Here is a 15566-nt window from a genome sequence, read left to right as displayed (position 1 = left end):
ATAACAAAATTGCAGATTTGCCCTTTAATGTCACTAAAAACAGTAGTACTACCCATTTCTTTCCAATAAATCATTTTGATAGATGCTCATGAGCTGTCGGTTGTTGTGGGTCTGTTGTGTATCTATAGGGCCCCATGTGCTCTGCCAGTGGCCTATGCTAGGTGGTCTCTGATTGGGTTGTACAATGAAACGATGAGGAGGACAAACAAGATTTGACCCACTAATGGCCGTTTCATAGAGATAATCGCATTAGTTACAATGCAATTTCATTTAGTCCCTGACAGAGGCTCTATTGACAGGAAGACAGTCGGAAGAGATCATGCAGCTCCCCCCTTTGAGCCCTGGCCTTTTCACATCTATTGTTGCATCCAATGGATGGATTGTTTTGGCCCCGCTACAAGAGCACCTGACTCAACCAAAATGTGAGTCAGAAGATTGAGAGGAGAATTTAAGTCAGCCAAAAAATGTATCACTGTATTTGGTGTAATTTAATACATAAACATATACACTTGATTCCATGGGCTCTTAGAAAAACGTGTAGTGATGTTCCAATTGTGAAATTAATCCCACAAGATCACAGGCATTAAATCTAGGAAAACAGTAAGCTATTTGCATTCAGCAAATCTGTGCCATATTGCATTGGGGCTGATTGCCTGATACTGCACCCTGCCCTGTTCCATCTCCCCTCTCTCATCGCTGCTCTGACTGTCAATGGGGGCAATTCTCAGATAACAGTAACAAATGTATGGAGAGAGGAGGGAGGCAGCGAGCACAGGCGCTGTATGTTAAACCTGAAGCCAGTGCTCATTAGCAGACACAGAGAGTGCACAAAGCTTTATTGACCACCAGACGATTGGACAGCCACTCCAGGCCGAGCATGGAGACCAGAGGAACCCTCATTAGGGCTGAAGCCTGGGAGGAGGGCGGCAGTTGGGGAGAGGAAGAGGGGCGGCCTGGGCCTTTCTAAATAACCAGGTCATTCAGGAGATGAGAAAAGTCATTCAGTCAGTGACAGTCCAGTCATTCTCTGCCCCATTGGGTGGCACAGTGCTCCCTGGGGGACTGGAAGGAAACTGTGGGTGTGCATAGGTGTTCTCCTGCCCCACTTTAACAGAGGGTAGTAAACAATTTCTCTGTCAGGCCTCAGTGGTAAACACGGAAGTTGAGGGTTTCCTGAACCCCACGCACTCTCCCTCTCTCTAGACTCTCTTTGCAAACTGCAGGCAGAAGAAAAGCTTTGAGTTGGTGCGCAGACAACTGTGTGTTTTCATCCTGCACAATCTCAGTGGGTGGTTGTCTTTCTCTGTCGCTGTGTATCAGACAGCATCTGGTGAAGGTAACAACCAGTGAACAATGAGGGATATCAAAATGTCAGCCGCTCAGGCCTGTAATGACGCCCCCTGTTGTAATGTGCCTTCTGAAAGTATTCAGACTCCTTGACTTTTTCCACATTTTGTTACGTTACAGCCTTACTCTAAAATTGATTAAATATTTTTTCCCCTCATCAATCTAAGCACAATACTCCATAATTACAAAGCAAAAAATAGTTTTTTGAAATTTTTGCAAATGTATTTAAATTTACAAAAGTATTCAGATACCTTTGGCAGCGATTGCAGCATTGAGTCTTCTTGGGTATGACGCTACAAGCTTGGCACACCTGTATTTGAGGAGTTTCTCCCATTCTTCTCTGCAGAACCTCTCAAGCTCTGTCAGGTTGGATGGGGAGCATTGCTGCACAGATATTTTCAGGTATCTCCAGAGATGTTCGATCGGGTTCAAGTCTGGGTTCTGTCTGGCCACTCAAGGACATTCAGAGACGTATCCCGAAGCCCCTCCTGCATTGTCTTGGCTGTGTGCTTAGGGTCATTGTCCTGTTAGAAGGTGAGCCTTCACCCCAGTCTGGTTCGGAGCGCTCTGGAGAAGGTTTTCATCTGAACTCTGTACTTTTCTCTGTTCATCTTTTCCTCAATCCTGACTAGTCTCCCATTCCCTGCAACTGAAAAACATCCCCACAGCATGATGCTGCCACCACCATGCTTCACCGTAGGGATGGTGCTACGTTTCCTCCAGACGTGACGCTTGGCATTCAAGCCAAAGAGTTACATCTTGGTTTCATCAGACCAGAGAATCTGTGGGCTGTCATGTGCCTTTTACTAAGGAGTGGCTTCCGTCTGGCCACACTACCATCAAGGCCTGATTGGTGGAGATGGTTTTCCTTCTGGAAGGTTCTCCCATCTCCACAGAGGAACTCTAGAGCTCAGTCATAGTGACCATCGGGTTCTTGGTCACCTCCCTGTGGGAGCATATAGCACTGGCTCCCGGGTCATCATCAGTTAATTGTTTAACTTCCGGATGTCTTTCCAACAACAGCCTCTCCGTGACAGGCTGGTCTGAGTTTGTAGCTTAAAGCATTAACATTATGGTGAGAATATGACACAAACAAGACCTCTTCGCAACACTGTCAAGCTTTGTGTTATACCATGCCTTTTTCCTGGAGGACAAAAAGAAGATTGCGTTGCCTGTATTGACCTCCAATTACATGGGTCGTTTTAGTTTGGGGCAACATGTATATGACAAAGTGGATCTCAAGCGGCGCTTTAGAAACCAACACTTAAAGGAATGCTCCGAAGCCTTAGGAGTCGGCTTCAGCGTTGATGAAAAGCTAATCAAATTTAGATTTGTAATTCACCAGGTCATAACACTGTGGTTATTGTTCAGAGTCCTTTGACAAAATGTTCAAAACACAATGATTAAGAAGACTTTACTGAGCGTGTGTGTGCACACATGCACTTCTGAATGTGCACTCAATTGTGTGTGTGTGAGTGTATGTATGTATATGTGCGTATTAGAAGGAAAATAAGGTCTAGGAATAGGCCTAGCCATTGGGGTGACTTTTTAAATAAACCAGAGGCCTTAGGGCAGTCCTGTTATCTTCTAAGCTCATCTTAACAGCTTATTCCTGCTCACAATGTTTACATTGTTTGGCTCTTGACAACCATTATCGTTCATTTCTTCATAAGGGAGCGTACTGAATGCCATTTTGACTGTCTGAGGACCCATGACTATGATCGACATTAAGTGAATGAACAAACCAACAATTCAGAACCGTTTTAGCCTGTCCTTGTTTCCCCCGCCCCTAAATGCACCACTTGCATGAAGTGCTGTTTTCACTTCCTGATTGAAGCAAGTTGAGCCTCAGCTGAAGTGGAAAGCACTGTACCGTTAGGCTCTTGGTGCTCCACTGGAGTCGAAGTGAACAATGCACCACTACAGACTCAAGACTACTTCACCTGCATGTTTCTACCACCACCATTCCCACGTTTCAGCATGGCAACACTGTCTGACAATGCTGAGATGTATGCCAATCAGCCCAGTCTATAGAGCTAGCTGTTGTAGCTTCATACAGAAAGCACAGTAAAGAAAAAGACGGAATACATTCGTTCATAACCTCAGGGGGAAATAAAACATTTGAATGATCAGGGAACAATCAATGTGTCTATTGTATGTATGGAAGGCCACCATGGGAGCTGGAGTCATAACCCAGAAGGCCCTTGGCCAGATGGAGCCTCAGCCCAGTGGATACATCTCAACATAATCTAATGTATTATGGAGATAAATCATGACGAATAGGCAATCATATGATTCCATTTAACCTTAATAAGGGATTGTTTCTTTCTTTGCCCACCACCCACTAACAACCTACTGTGTGACCCTGACTCAAATCAGTAAAATCGTGCTGCCCTTACAGACAAGATGGGTAAGAACTAGGAACAGGAACCACAATACAACCGTTTGCCCCTAGTTTCATGACACTTTGATGGACAGGAAGTGTAGTGAGATTTTGCAATGAGTGAATGGTGTCAATGTGGTGTTGTAACAAACTGCTCCAAACTGGGTGTAGGCCATCGACTGTACTGACACCCTTGAAAACAGCCATCTAATCCTAAAAGGTGGGCTTTGATCTTCCACTATATATATATATATATATATATACACACACACGGAAGTTCACACACTTAGGTTGGAGTCATTAAAACTAGTTTTTCAACCACTCAACAAATTTCTTGTTAAAAACTATAGTTTTGGCAAGTCGGTTAGGACATCTACTTTGTGCATGACAAGTAATTTTTCCAACAATTGTTTACAGATTATTTCACTTAACTCACTGTATCACAATTCCAGTGGGTCAGACGTTTACATACACTAAGTTGACTGTGCCTTTAAACAGCTTGGAAAATTTCAGAAAATGATGTCATGGCTTTAGAAGCTTCTCATAGGCTAATTGACATAATTTGAGTCAATTGGAGGTGTACCTGTGGATGTATTTCAAGGCCTACCTTCAAACTCATTGCCTCTTTGCTTGACATCAAGTTGAAAATCAAAAGAAATCAGCCAAGACCTCAGAAAAAAAATTGTAGACCTCCACAAGTCTGGTTCATCCTTGGGAGCAATTTCCAAACGCCTGAAGGTACCATGTTCATCTGTACAAACAATAGTACGCAAGTATAAACACCATGCGACCACGCAGCCGTCATAACGCTCAGGAAGGAGACGCATTCTGTCTCCTAGAGATTAACATACTTTGGTGCGAAAAGTGCAAATCAATCCCAGAACAACAGCAAAGGACCTTATGAAGATGCTGGAGGAAACAGGTACAAAAGTATCCATATCCACAGTAAAACGAGTCCAATATCGACAAAACCTGAAAGGCCGCTCAGCAAGGAAGAAGCCACTGCTCCAAAACCACCATAAAAAAGCCCGACTACGGTTTGCAACTGCACATGGGGACAAAGATCATACTTTTTGGAGAAATGTCCTCTGGTCTGATAAAATAGAACTGTTTGGCCATAATGACCTTCATTATGTTTGGAGGAAAAAGGGAGTACCAGTTAAAAATTTGGACATACCTACTCATTCAAGGGTTTTTCTACATTGTAGAATAATAGTGAAAACATCAAAATGAAATAAAATGTGATGTAAAATGTAAAATATGAAATAAAACATATGGAATCATGTAGTAACCAAAAAAGTGTTAAACAAAAATCTATTTCATATTTGAGATCCTTCAAAGTAGCCACCCTTTGTCTTGATGACAGCTTTGCACACACTTGGAATTCCCTCAACCAGCTTCATGAGGTAGTCACTTGGAATGCATTTCAATTAACAGGTGTGCCTTGTTAAAAGTTAATTTGTGGAATTTATTCCCTTAAGGCGTTTGAGACAATCAGTTGTGTTGTGACAAGGGAACGGTGGTACACAGAAGATAGCCCTATTTGGTAAAAGACCAAGTCCATATTATGGCAAGAACAGCTCAAACAAGCAAAGAGAAACAACAGTCCATCACTACTTTAAGACATGAAGGTCAGTCAATACGGTACATTTAAAGAATTTTGAAAGTTTGTTTATGTGCAGTCGCAAAACCCATCAAGCGCTATGATGAAACTGGCTCTCATGAACACCGCCACAGGAAAGGAAGACCCAGAGTTACCTCTGCTGCAGAGGATAAGTTCATTAGAGAGTTACCAGCCTCAGAAATTGCTTCCCAAATAAAGGCTTCACAGAGCTTAAGTAACAGACACACCTGGAACATCAACTTTCAGAGGAGACTGCGTGAATCAGGCCTTCATGGTCGAATTGCTGCAAAGAAACCACTACTAAAGGACACCAATAAGAAGAGACTTGCTTGGGCCAAGAAACACAGGCAATGGATATCTGGTGGAAATCTGTCTTTTGGTCTGATGAGTCCAAACTTTTGGTTCCAACCGCCGTGTCTTTGTGAGATGCAGAGTAGGTGAACAGATGATCTCTGCATGTGTGGTTCCCACCGTGAAGCATGCAGGAGGTGTGATGGTGTTGAGTTGCTTTACTGGTGACACTGTCTGTGATTTATTTAGAATTCAAGGCACACTTAACCAGCATGCCATCCCATCTGGTTTGCGCTTAGTATCATTTGTTTTTCAACAGGACAATGACCCAACACACCTCCAGGCTGTGTAAGTGCTATTAGACCAAGAAGGAGAGTAATGGAGTGCTGCATCAGATGACATGGCCTCCACAATCACCCAACCTCAACCCAATTGAGATGGTTTGGGACGAGTTGGACCGCAGAGTGAAGGAAAAGCAGCCACCAAGTGCTCAGCATATGTGGGAACTCCTTCAAGATGGTTGAGAGAATGCCAAGATTGTGCAAAGCTGTCATCAAGGCAAAGGGTAGCTACTTTGAAGAATCTAAAATCTATTTTGATTTGTTTAACACTTTTTTGGTTACTACATGATTCCATATGTGTTATACACACAGTGGGCTCCAAAATGACTGGCACCCCTGACTGGCAATGCACAATACTTAAAAAAATATAAACAATATTACTAAAGAGAACCTCAAAATACCAACATGTGAGAAATACTGTACTTTATTAATATTTCAATGGAACCCACCAAAATAATTTATTGATTTAATTAAAAATCAATGTCCTCCAATTCAAGGTTTCACAATTAATGGCACCCTTAACGATTATTGTAAATAACATCTACCAAAATTAAACCAGGAATTAAATTCCCCTTATTTAAGTTGATCTAAGTCTTAAGGAACTATATTGAGCCATTACATCACTTCATGTTTCAATAGGGTATAAACATGAGGTAACACGCATGCAATATCCCTTTGTCATACAACACCATGAAGAAAACAAAAGAACTGGTAGTTCAAAAGAGCAAATGGTCATAGACCTTCATAAATATGGTAATGACAACAAGAAGATCCACAAACAATTGAATATACCACTGAGCACCGTCAGAGCAATTATTTAAAAAATTCAAAAGATATGGAACAGTTAAAAACCTCACGGGTAGAGGACGCAAATGCATTTTGCCCCCCATGATAGGGAGGAGGATGGTGAGAGAAGGTGCTCTGGTCAGATGAGACCAACATTTTGGTCAGATACAGCATCGGCATGTTTGGCGTCAAAACAGAAATGCATACAAGGAGAGGCACCTCATACCCACTGTGAAATATGGTGGTGCGTCAGTGATGTTTTGGGGCTGTTTTAATTCCAGAGGTCCAGGGGCACTAGTTAAGATTGATGACATAATGAATTCCACCAAGTATCAGGCAATTTTGGCTGACAATCTGGTTGCCTCCGCCAGAAGTCTGGGACTTGGCCGTATGTGGACTTTCCAACAAGACGATGACCCAAAACATACCTCAAGATCCACACAGAAATGGTTCTGTGACAACAAAATCAATGTTCTGCCATGGCCATCTCAGTAGCCGGACCTCAATCCAATCAAAAACCTGTGGCCTGAGTTGAAGAGGGCAGTTGACAAGCGCAAACCCAAGAATGTGAAGGATCTTGAAAGGATCTGCATAGAGGAAAGGTCCAAAATCCCTCCAAATGTGTTCCTTAACCTTGTCAAACATTACAGGAAAAGCCTCCATGCTGTTATCATTGCCAGAGGTGTTTGCACTAAGTACTAAATGAGGAGTGCCAATAATTATGAAACCTTGATTTTGGTGAAATGTATTTTGTATTAAATAATTGTATGATGTTGGTTGGTTCCATTGTAACATTAATAAAGTACAGTATTTCTCACGTTGGTATTGAGTTTCTCTATAATTATATTGTTTATATTTTTTTAAGTATTGTTTGTGCATTGCCAGTCAGGGGTGCCAGTAATTTGAGCACACTGTGTGTGTGTGTGTGTGTGTGTGTCTGTGTGTGTGTGTGTGTGTCTGTGTGTGTGTGTGTGTGTGTGTGTGTGTGTGTTTAAAATAACATCAAATTGATCAGAAATACAGTGTAGAAATTGTTAATGTTGTAAATGACTATTGTAGCTGGAAACAGCAGATTTTTTTATGGAATATCTACATAGGCCCATTATCAGCAACCATCACTCCTGTGTTCCAATGGCACGTTGTGTTAGCTAAGCCAAGTTTATAATTTTAAAAGGCTAATTGATCATTAGAAAACCCTTTAGCAATTATGTTTGCACAGCTGAAAACTGTTGTGCTAATTAAAGATCAAATAAAACTGGCCTTCTTTACACTAGTTGAGTATCTGGAGCATCAGCATTTGTGGGTTCGATTACAGGCTCAAAATGGCCAGAAACAAATAACTTCTTCTGAAACTAGTCAGTCTATTCTTGTTCTGAGAAATGAAGGCTATTGCATGCGAGAAATTGCCAAGAAACTGAAGATCTCGTACAACGCTGTGTACTACTCCCGTCACAGAACAGCTCAAACTGGCTCTAACCAGAATAGAAAGAGGAGTGGGAGGCCCCGGTGCACAACTGAGCAAGAGGACAAGTACATTAGTGTCTAGTTTGAGAAACAGAAGCCTCACAAGTCCTCAACTGGCAGCTTCATTAAATAGTACCCGCAAAACACCAGTCTCAACATCAACAGTGAAGAGGCGACTCTGGGATGCTGGCCTTCTTGGCAGAGTTGCAAAGAAAAAGTCATATCTCAGACTGGCCAATAAAAAGAAAAGATTAAGATGGGCAAAAGAACAGACACTGGACAGAGAGGAACTCTGCCTTGAAGGCCAGTATCCCAGTTGGGGAACCCTGGTGTAGGATGATTGGTGGTGGTGCTTGTGCTTTCTATCACTCAGACGTTATTTAGCAAGCTAAGGTGACAACAATGCCTGCCATGGACTATTCCCAGTTGCTTTGAATGTTCAAAATCATAGGGTAAGAACTATTTTAAAAGCCTCAAAGGATAACATGATCCAACTTTCAAAGCGAGTCCTTTTTGGCTAGGCACAGCAGTCACCCATCTAGCTAGGTAGCTGTTTAGCTTTCTAACACATTCACTAATTGGTTTGTAAACAATTAACAACAAGCTAGTTAGCTACCTACCACATGTTCTTGTCAAACTGTCAACAGAGTAGCTAGCAAGCAATAAGATGAATAACAGTCTAAAAACCACTAGTTCGCCAGTTTGTGACAAAACAAGCAAGTATAGTGTAGAAAATCATTGTACCATCTAAACCACTGATATATATTTTCCATAACCAAAAGTATTGTATTTTCAGCTGTTTGAAGCATATAAATAGTGCACATAGAACAGATCTACCGTTTCTTAGACTTGCTTTCAATGAGAATGACAGATCTATAACTTACATTTCTATGATAATTTGGTTGTGTCATCCAAAAAGTTCCATATTGCAGCTTTCAGGATCCCAATTTCGTTTAAATGTTTTAACATGTAAATGTTCACACTTGTACAGGCAACCCAATTCTGATATTTTGTCTCTAATTGGTATTTTGCCAATCAGATCAGATGTTTTGCCACTAAAGGGGCAAAAGATCAGAATTGGGCTGCCTGTGTAAATGCAGTCCATGTGGTTTATAATAAAGGGAACTTCATTGAATATAACTGGATTTTAAAATTCAATATTGGTGCACAATTTCTAATTGAGTCACTCATTTTAGAGGAACGTCCCACCTTTGTTTCCTTAGTTTAGATTGTGTTTTGTATTAAACTAATGCAATCTCTTCAAACTGCTGCAGAACATACTCAAATATGCATCACAAACCTATTTTGACAGTTCTAACGTCTACTTATTGTACGAAACTTCAATTATCGTGAGTGACATCTCACAGTAAAACTAGTGTGTGTGTTCTGTGCCTACTTTCTGTTCCAAACCAATAAACATTTGTGTCACCATTTTCTTTTTAAAACAACAGAGTGAATTCAAGTATACATGCGAGTCAGCTTCCTCTTTCTACCCAGGCCGCAGTTTCCTCTGTGGTACAATTGAAGCACGAATACAGTATGTCTGCCTCTGCTTCATGGCTGAAGTCAATGATGAAATGCACTCAGCATTTACAGCGTAAACAGGATTAATTTCATAAACATCCCAAATAGGGCTGGTACAGTTACCGTGTAACAGTTGGTTATGGATGAAGACGGTCATGAAAATAAAATAACTGTCACGAACAGCTGACTGAGGACAGGATGGCAGGGCATTCATGTGGTTGAGTCACATAGAATGAATAGAACGGACCTCTAACCCAGGCAATTTGACTGGTATACTCATGGGTACCGTCGCAATGGCTTACTGGTATTGTGACGCAATAATTTTCATGGTAATATAGAATGTTTATTCAAATGATTTTAAAGATGAACTATTTCCTGGTTGCTAAAATTCTAATAGTTTGCTTAATTTCAGTTTATGTGACAAAACAAGCAAGTATAGTGAATCATTGTACCATCTAAATCGCTGTGAAATACCTTTTTCATAACCAAAAATATTGTATTTTCAGCTGTTTGAAGCTGCTGTACAAAACCGAAAGCAAATTCTTTAACTGATGTGGCTCATGCAATGGAATATACACTGCTCAAAAAAATAAAGGGAACACTTAAACAACACAATGTAACTCCAAGTCAATCACACTTCTGTGAAATCAAACTGTCCACTTAGGAAGCAACACTGATTGACAATAAATTTCACATGCTGTTGTGCAAATGGAATAGACAAAAGGTGGAAATTATAGGCAATTAGCAAGACACCCCCAAAAAAGGAGTGATTCTGCAGGTGGTGATCACAGACCACTTCTCAGTTCCTATGCTTCCTGGCTGATGTTTTGGTCACTTTTGAATGCTGGCGGTGCTCTCACTCTAGTGGTAGCATGAGACGGAGTCTACAACCCACACAAGTGGCTCAGGTAGTGCAGTTCATCCAGGATGGCACATCAATGCGAGCTGTGGCAAAAATATTTGCTGTGTCTGTCAGCGTAGTGTCCAGAGCATGGAGGCGCTACCAGGAGACAGGCCAGTACATAAGGAGACGTGGAGGAGGCCGTAGGAGGGCAACAACCCAGCAGCAGGACCGCTACCTCCGCCTTTGTGCAAGGAGGTGCACTGCCAGCGCCCTGCAAAATGACCTCCAGCAGGCCACAAATGTGCATGTGTCTGCTCAAACGGTCAGAAACAGACTCCATGAGGGTGGTATGAGGGCCCGACGTCCACAGGTGGGGGTTGTGCTTACAGCCCAACACTGTGCAGGACGTTTGGCATTTGCCAGAGAACACCAAGATTGGCAAATTCGCCACTGGCGCCCTGTGCTCTTCACAGATGAAAGCAGGTTCACACTGAGCACATGAGCACATGTGACAGACGTGACAGAGTCTGGAGACGCCGTGGAGAACGTTCTGCTGCCTGCAACATCCTCCAGCATGACCGGTTTGGCGATGGGTCAGTCATGGTGTGGGGTGGCATTTCTTTGTGGGGCCGCACAGCCCTCCATGTGCTCGCCAGAGGTAGCCTGACTGCCAATAGGTACCGAGATGAGATCCTCAGACCCCTTGTGAGACCATATGCTGACACATGCACATTTGTGGCCTGCTGGAGGTCATTTTGAAGGGCTCTGGCAGTGCACCTCCTTGCACAAAGGCGGAGGTAGCGGTCCTGCTGCTGGGTTGTTGCCCTCCTACGGCCTCCTCCACGTCTCCTGATGTACTGGCCTGTCTCCTGGTAGCGCCTCCATGCTCTGGACACTACGCTGACAGACACAGCAAACCTTTTTGCCACAGCTCGCATTGATGTGCCATCCTGGATGAACTGCACTACCTGAGCCACTTGTGTGGGTTGTAGACTCCGTCTCATGCTACCACTAGAGTGAGAGCACCGCCAGCATTCAAAAGTGACCAAAACATCAGCCAGGAAGCATAGGAACTGAGAAGTGGTCTGTGATCACCACCTGCAGAATCACTCCTTTTTTGGGGGTGTCTTGCTAATTGCCTATAATTTCCACCTTTTGTCTATTCCATTTGCACAACAGCATGTGAAATTTATTGTCAATCAGTGTTGCTTCCTAAGTGGACAGTTTGATTTCACAGAAGTGTGATTGACTTGGAGTTACATTGTGTTGTTTAAGTGTTCCCTTAATTTTTTTGAGCAGTGTATTTTTGTAATGTCAGTTGAGTTGAATCAACAAATCACAGCACATATTGATGGGTACACTTCCTGCTTTTACTTCCTGCTTTGCTCCAATGGGTACAGTCCACCCATTATGCCCTCATTGACTTGAACGGGGACGCCCGTTCTATTCATTCTATTTCTATGGCAGCACATGAAGTCAGGAGCAGAGAGGAGAAAATGTGCGTCTTAAATTATGGTGACTGCGGTCATTTGGCTGGCCAATAACCGTCATCCAAAATTCCATGACCATCACAGACCTAATCCCAAACTCATCCATCTGAGAGAGTGATGGATGAGAGGGATTTATAAACCCTCTCTGTGCCGCTGTAGAGAAACAGCCGACAATGCCTCTAAATCATCGGGAAAGGTTGAGAAAAACAGAAGTTACCACAGCAGCCTATCTTCAGCATTCACGTGTTCCACAGGATGCAATGCAAGCCCCATGATTACAAAAGACCATGCAGTGAGCTGATCCGCATTGGTGTGACTCCATGTTCAACAACTCCTGACTACCACCAGCAGCACCAGCCACAACTGCCAAAAAACACAAAGCCAATACATGTTGCTTTGTGCACAAAATGTACAATAACTAATGTACTTCCTAAGGAAATAATGGGATGATTAGACAATAAGGTAGCTGATGCATATTATACAGACCTGCATTCCAACTGTACTAAATTATATATGCTTCTTGTCTTGAGAGGATGGGGTGGGGATTTGCTCCACCATTGAAAGCACAGTATGGTCAACTGCCATCAGACTACTTCATAACATAACAGTCTGTCACCACCAACCCCACCTTGACTTCTGTCAGACCACACCACAGTGAACTTCACATTGAATTGCATTTTATAAAGAATCTCAGTGCCTAGTTATTGTTTTGTGTGAATTTTCACCTCGAGTGTGGATTTCAGGATCTCCCATCTTGTGTTTTTGTTCAGACTTTTACTACCATGGTACACTATATATACAAAAGTATATATAAAAATCCACCCCTTCAAATAGTGGATTTGACTATTTCAGCCACACCCGTTGATGACAGGCGTAAAAAAAATGGAACACACAGCCATGCAATCTCCACTGTCAAACATTGGCAGTAGAATGGCCTTACTGAAGAGCTCAGTGACGTTCAACGTGGCACTGTCATAGGGTGCAACCTTTCCAACAAGTCAGTTAGTCAAATTTCTACCCTGGTCAACTGTAAATGCTGTTATTGTGAGGTGGAAACTTCTAGTAGCAACAACAGCTCATCCGCCAAGTGGTAGGCCACACAAGCTCACAGAATGGGACTGCCGAGTACTGAAGCTCGTAGCGTGTAAAAATAATTTGTCCTCTGTCACAACACTCACTACCAGGTTCCAAAATGCCTCTGGAAGCAATGCCAGCACAAGAACTGTTCGTCGGGAGCTTCATGAAATGGGTTTCCATGGCCAAGCAGCCGCACACAAACCTAAGATCACCATGCGCAATGCCAAGCGTTGGCTGGAGTGGTGCAAAACTTGCTGCCATTGGACTCTGCAGCAGTGGAAATACGTTCTCTGGAGTGATGAATCACGCTTCACCATCTGGCAGTCTGACGGACTAATGTGGGTTTGGCGGATGCCAGGAGAACGCTACCTGCCCAATGTTTAGTGTCAACTGTAAAGTTTGGTGGAGGAGAAATAATGATCTGGGGAAGTTTTTCATGGTTCGGGCTAGGGCCTTTAGTTCTAGTGAAGGGAAATGTTAACGCTACAGCATACAATTACATTCTAGACCCTTCTGTGCTTCCAACTTCGGAATGCTCTTGCGGCTGAACAAAAGCAAGTCCCCGCAGCAATGTTCCGAACATCTAGTGGAAAGCCTTCCCAGAAGAGTGGAGGTTGTTATAGAAGCAAAGGGGGACCAACTCCATATTAATGCCCATGATTTTGGAATGAGATGTTCGACAAGCAAGTGTCCACATACATTTGCACATATAGTATATCTAGTCATGAGCGAGCGGTGAGCTAGCGGGCAGAGGAGAGGTAGCGTACCTGTAGTTTGCCGGAGCTCCTCACACAGGCTGATGTGGGGGAACTGAAGCATCTGTTTCCATTTCTTGCTCTTTCCTTTTCTGTTTCCACCACCTCCTGCAAAAGAACAGTGGTTGATTATTCAAATAAAGGGAACATTTAACACATGGTGAAACACTAAAATAATACCTGATACATACAGTAAGTAGACTAAGACTTGAGCGACCCATAAAATACATACAGCTCTCCTAAAAACACTCAGAACAAAAGTGCTGTTGTACATTGGCCAAGATAAAGAGGAGGGTCAGGGTGATTAAAATAATGGATGTCCTGGAGTGTGTTTCAAGAAGACAGTGCTCCACTGTTGACATAGAAAAAGCATACTTACTTTATTACTGTCTAATGGAAATGGTTAGTAATACCCAACCACAATGCTAACAAATAGCCTGTAGCTTTTGAATTTCTTTAAGGTCTTGACACAAACATTGACCTTGAATGGTGACTGGTGAGACCCTGACCCACGCCAAGGTCATGGGGTCTGAAAGAGCCAGGGGGACTGGAGAGAGAGTGAACTTTTTCTGTTTTCCTCCATTTCTGTTTTCCTCAAGGGAGGCTGCCCAGCCTAAGGCTCCACTATTCCCTTCCCTCCCACCACCTTCCCTCCCACAGGCCTATGGACTGCAGGCGTCCTGGAGTGGCTTCAGGAAAAGAATCATGTCAATGCCATGAGAATGCCCCGCTGGCCTGACGTCTGTGAGACCCACGTCACACGCTGCAGCATTCACACACAGCGAGCAGGCAGAATGGCTGGTCCAGGTGCGAGGCCCTGCTGCTCCCTCCTTATTAGAAAAGCTGGCTTGTCAACATGCCGTCCAGGGAAAGGTCACAGGGCTGACTGTGTGTGTGTGTAAACTGGAGCCTACAGTACACACTGAGGCAGGAGGGTTGAGGCCCTTTGTCTTTAGTGGTAGAGGAAGGGAATGGGGAGGGAGGGTTTTAGTGTAGTGATATATAGGCCTAGCTAGCATACATGGACTCAGGGCAGCAATGAGGAACTTGTTAACGTCTGTCCCGCAGACAAAGAACATAAGTAGAGAAAATGAAGTCAGTTCCTCATCTTCGTTTCAACTAAGTGCCAGTTAAAAAGCTAGGGGTTAACTTGTTGCCTTATGGTAATGGAAGTGCACCTTCAAAAAAAATCAACAGAACCCAGATTCAAAACAAGGCTTTGCACAGCTGACCATTATCCTGCTTTAACTTTCACCAGTGCAAATAAGGGACACCAACTATCCAAAAATCCTCGCCCAATCTGACATTGGTCAAGGGTAGCTACAGTATGAAAACAAACAAACTGGCATGCAGAATATGCCTGCTGCCTATGATGTAAAGTTTCCCATCTTGGTTGGATGGTGAAACCAACTCTATAAGGGGCACGAGGAGGAACTGGATGCCATGCAAAGTAACATTTGCTATTCAAATAGTAGTTGGCAGAGAACATATTGACACTATGTGTGGCTAACAATGTTTTATCACAATGGGAAGTGGACAGGATGCAAATAACACGCTGAGTACATGGTTTATGCCTAGCAAATAGATGTACAAGAATGACAAATGACAGTGTACAATATATTATCACTAACCCAGTATTG

The 15566-nt window shown here is 43.0% G+C and overlaps 1 protein-coding gene across 2 annotated transcripts in view; it reads right to left on the bottom strand.

Moving 5' to 3' along the window:
- The window catches only part of LOC120030515 (G protein-coupled receptor kinase 6-like), a 53308-nt gene that overhangs the window by 35589 nt on the left and 2153 nt on the right, over nucleotides 1–15566 (bottom strand). For both annotated transcript variants that reach the window (XM_038975924.1, XM_038975932.1), the window contains exon 2: nucleotides 13939–14034. In XM_038975924.1, coding sequence (XP_038831852.1) covers nucleotides 13939–14034 — 96 coding nt within the window. The remainder of the gene's footprint in view (nucleotides 1–13938; nucleotides 14035–15566) is intronic.

The sequence above is a fragment of the Salvelinus namaycush genome, chromosome 3, assembly GCF_016432855.1.
Source record: "Salvelinus namaycush isolate Seneca chromosome 3, SaNama_1.0, whole genome shotgun sequence".
Taxonomy (NCBI): Eukaryota; Metazoa; Chordata; class Actinopteri; order Salmoniformes; family Salmonidae; genus Salvelinus; species Salvelinus namaycush.
The sequence above is the reverse complement of the archived record's forward strand: the minus strand, read 5'-3'. Positions and strand labels throughout refer to the sequence as shown.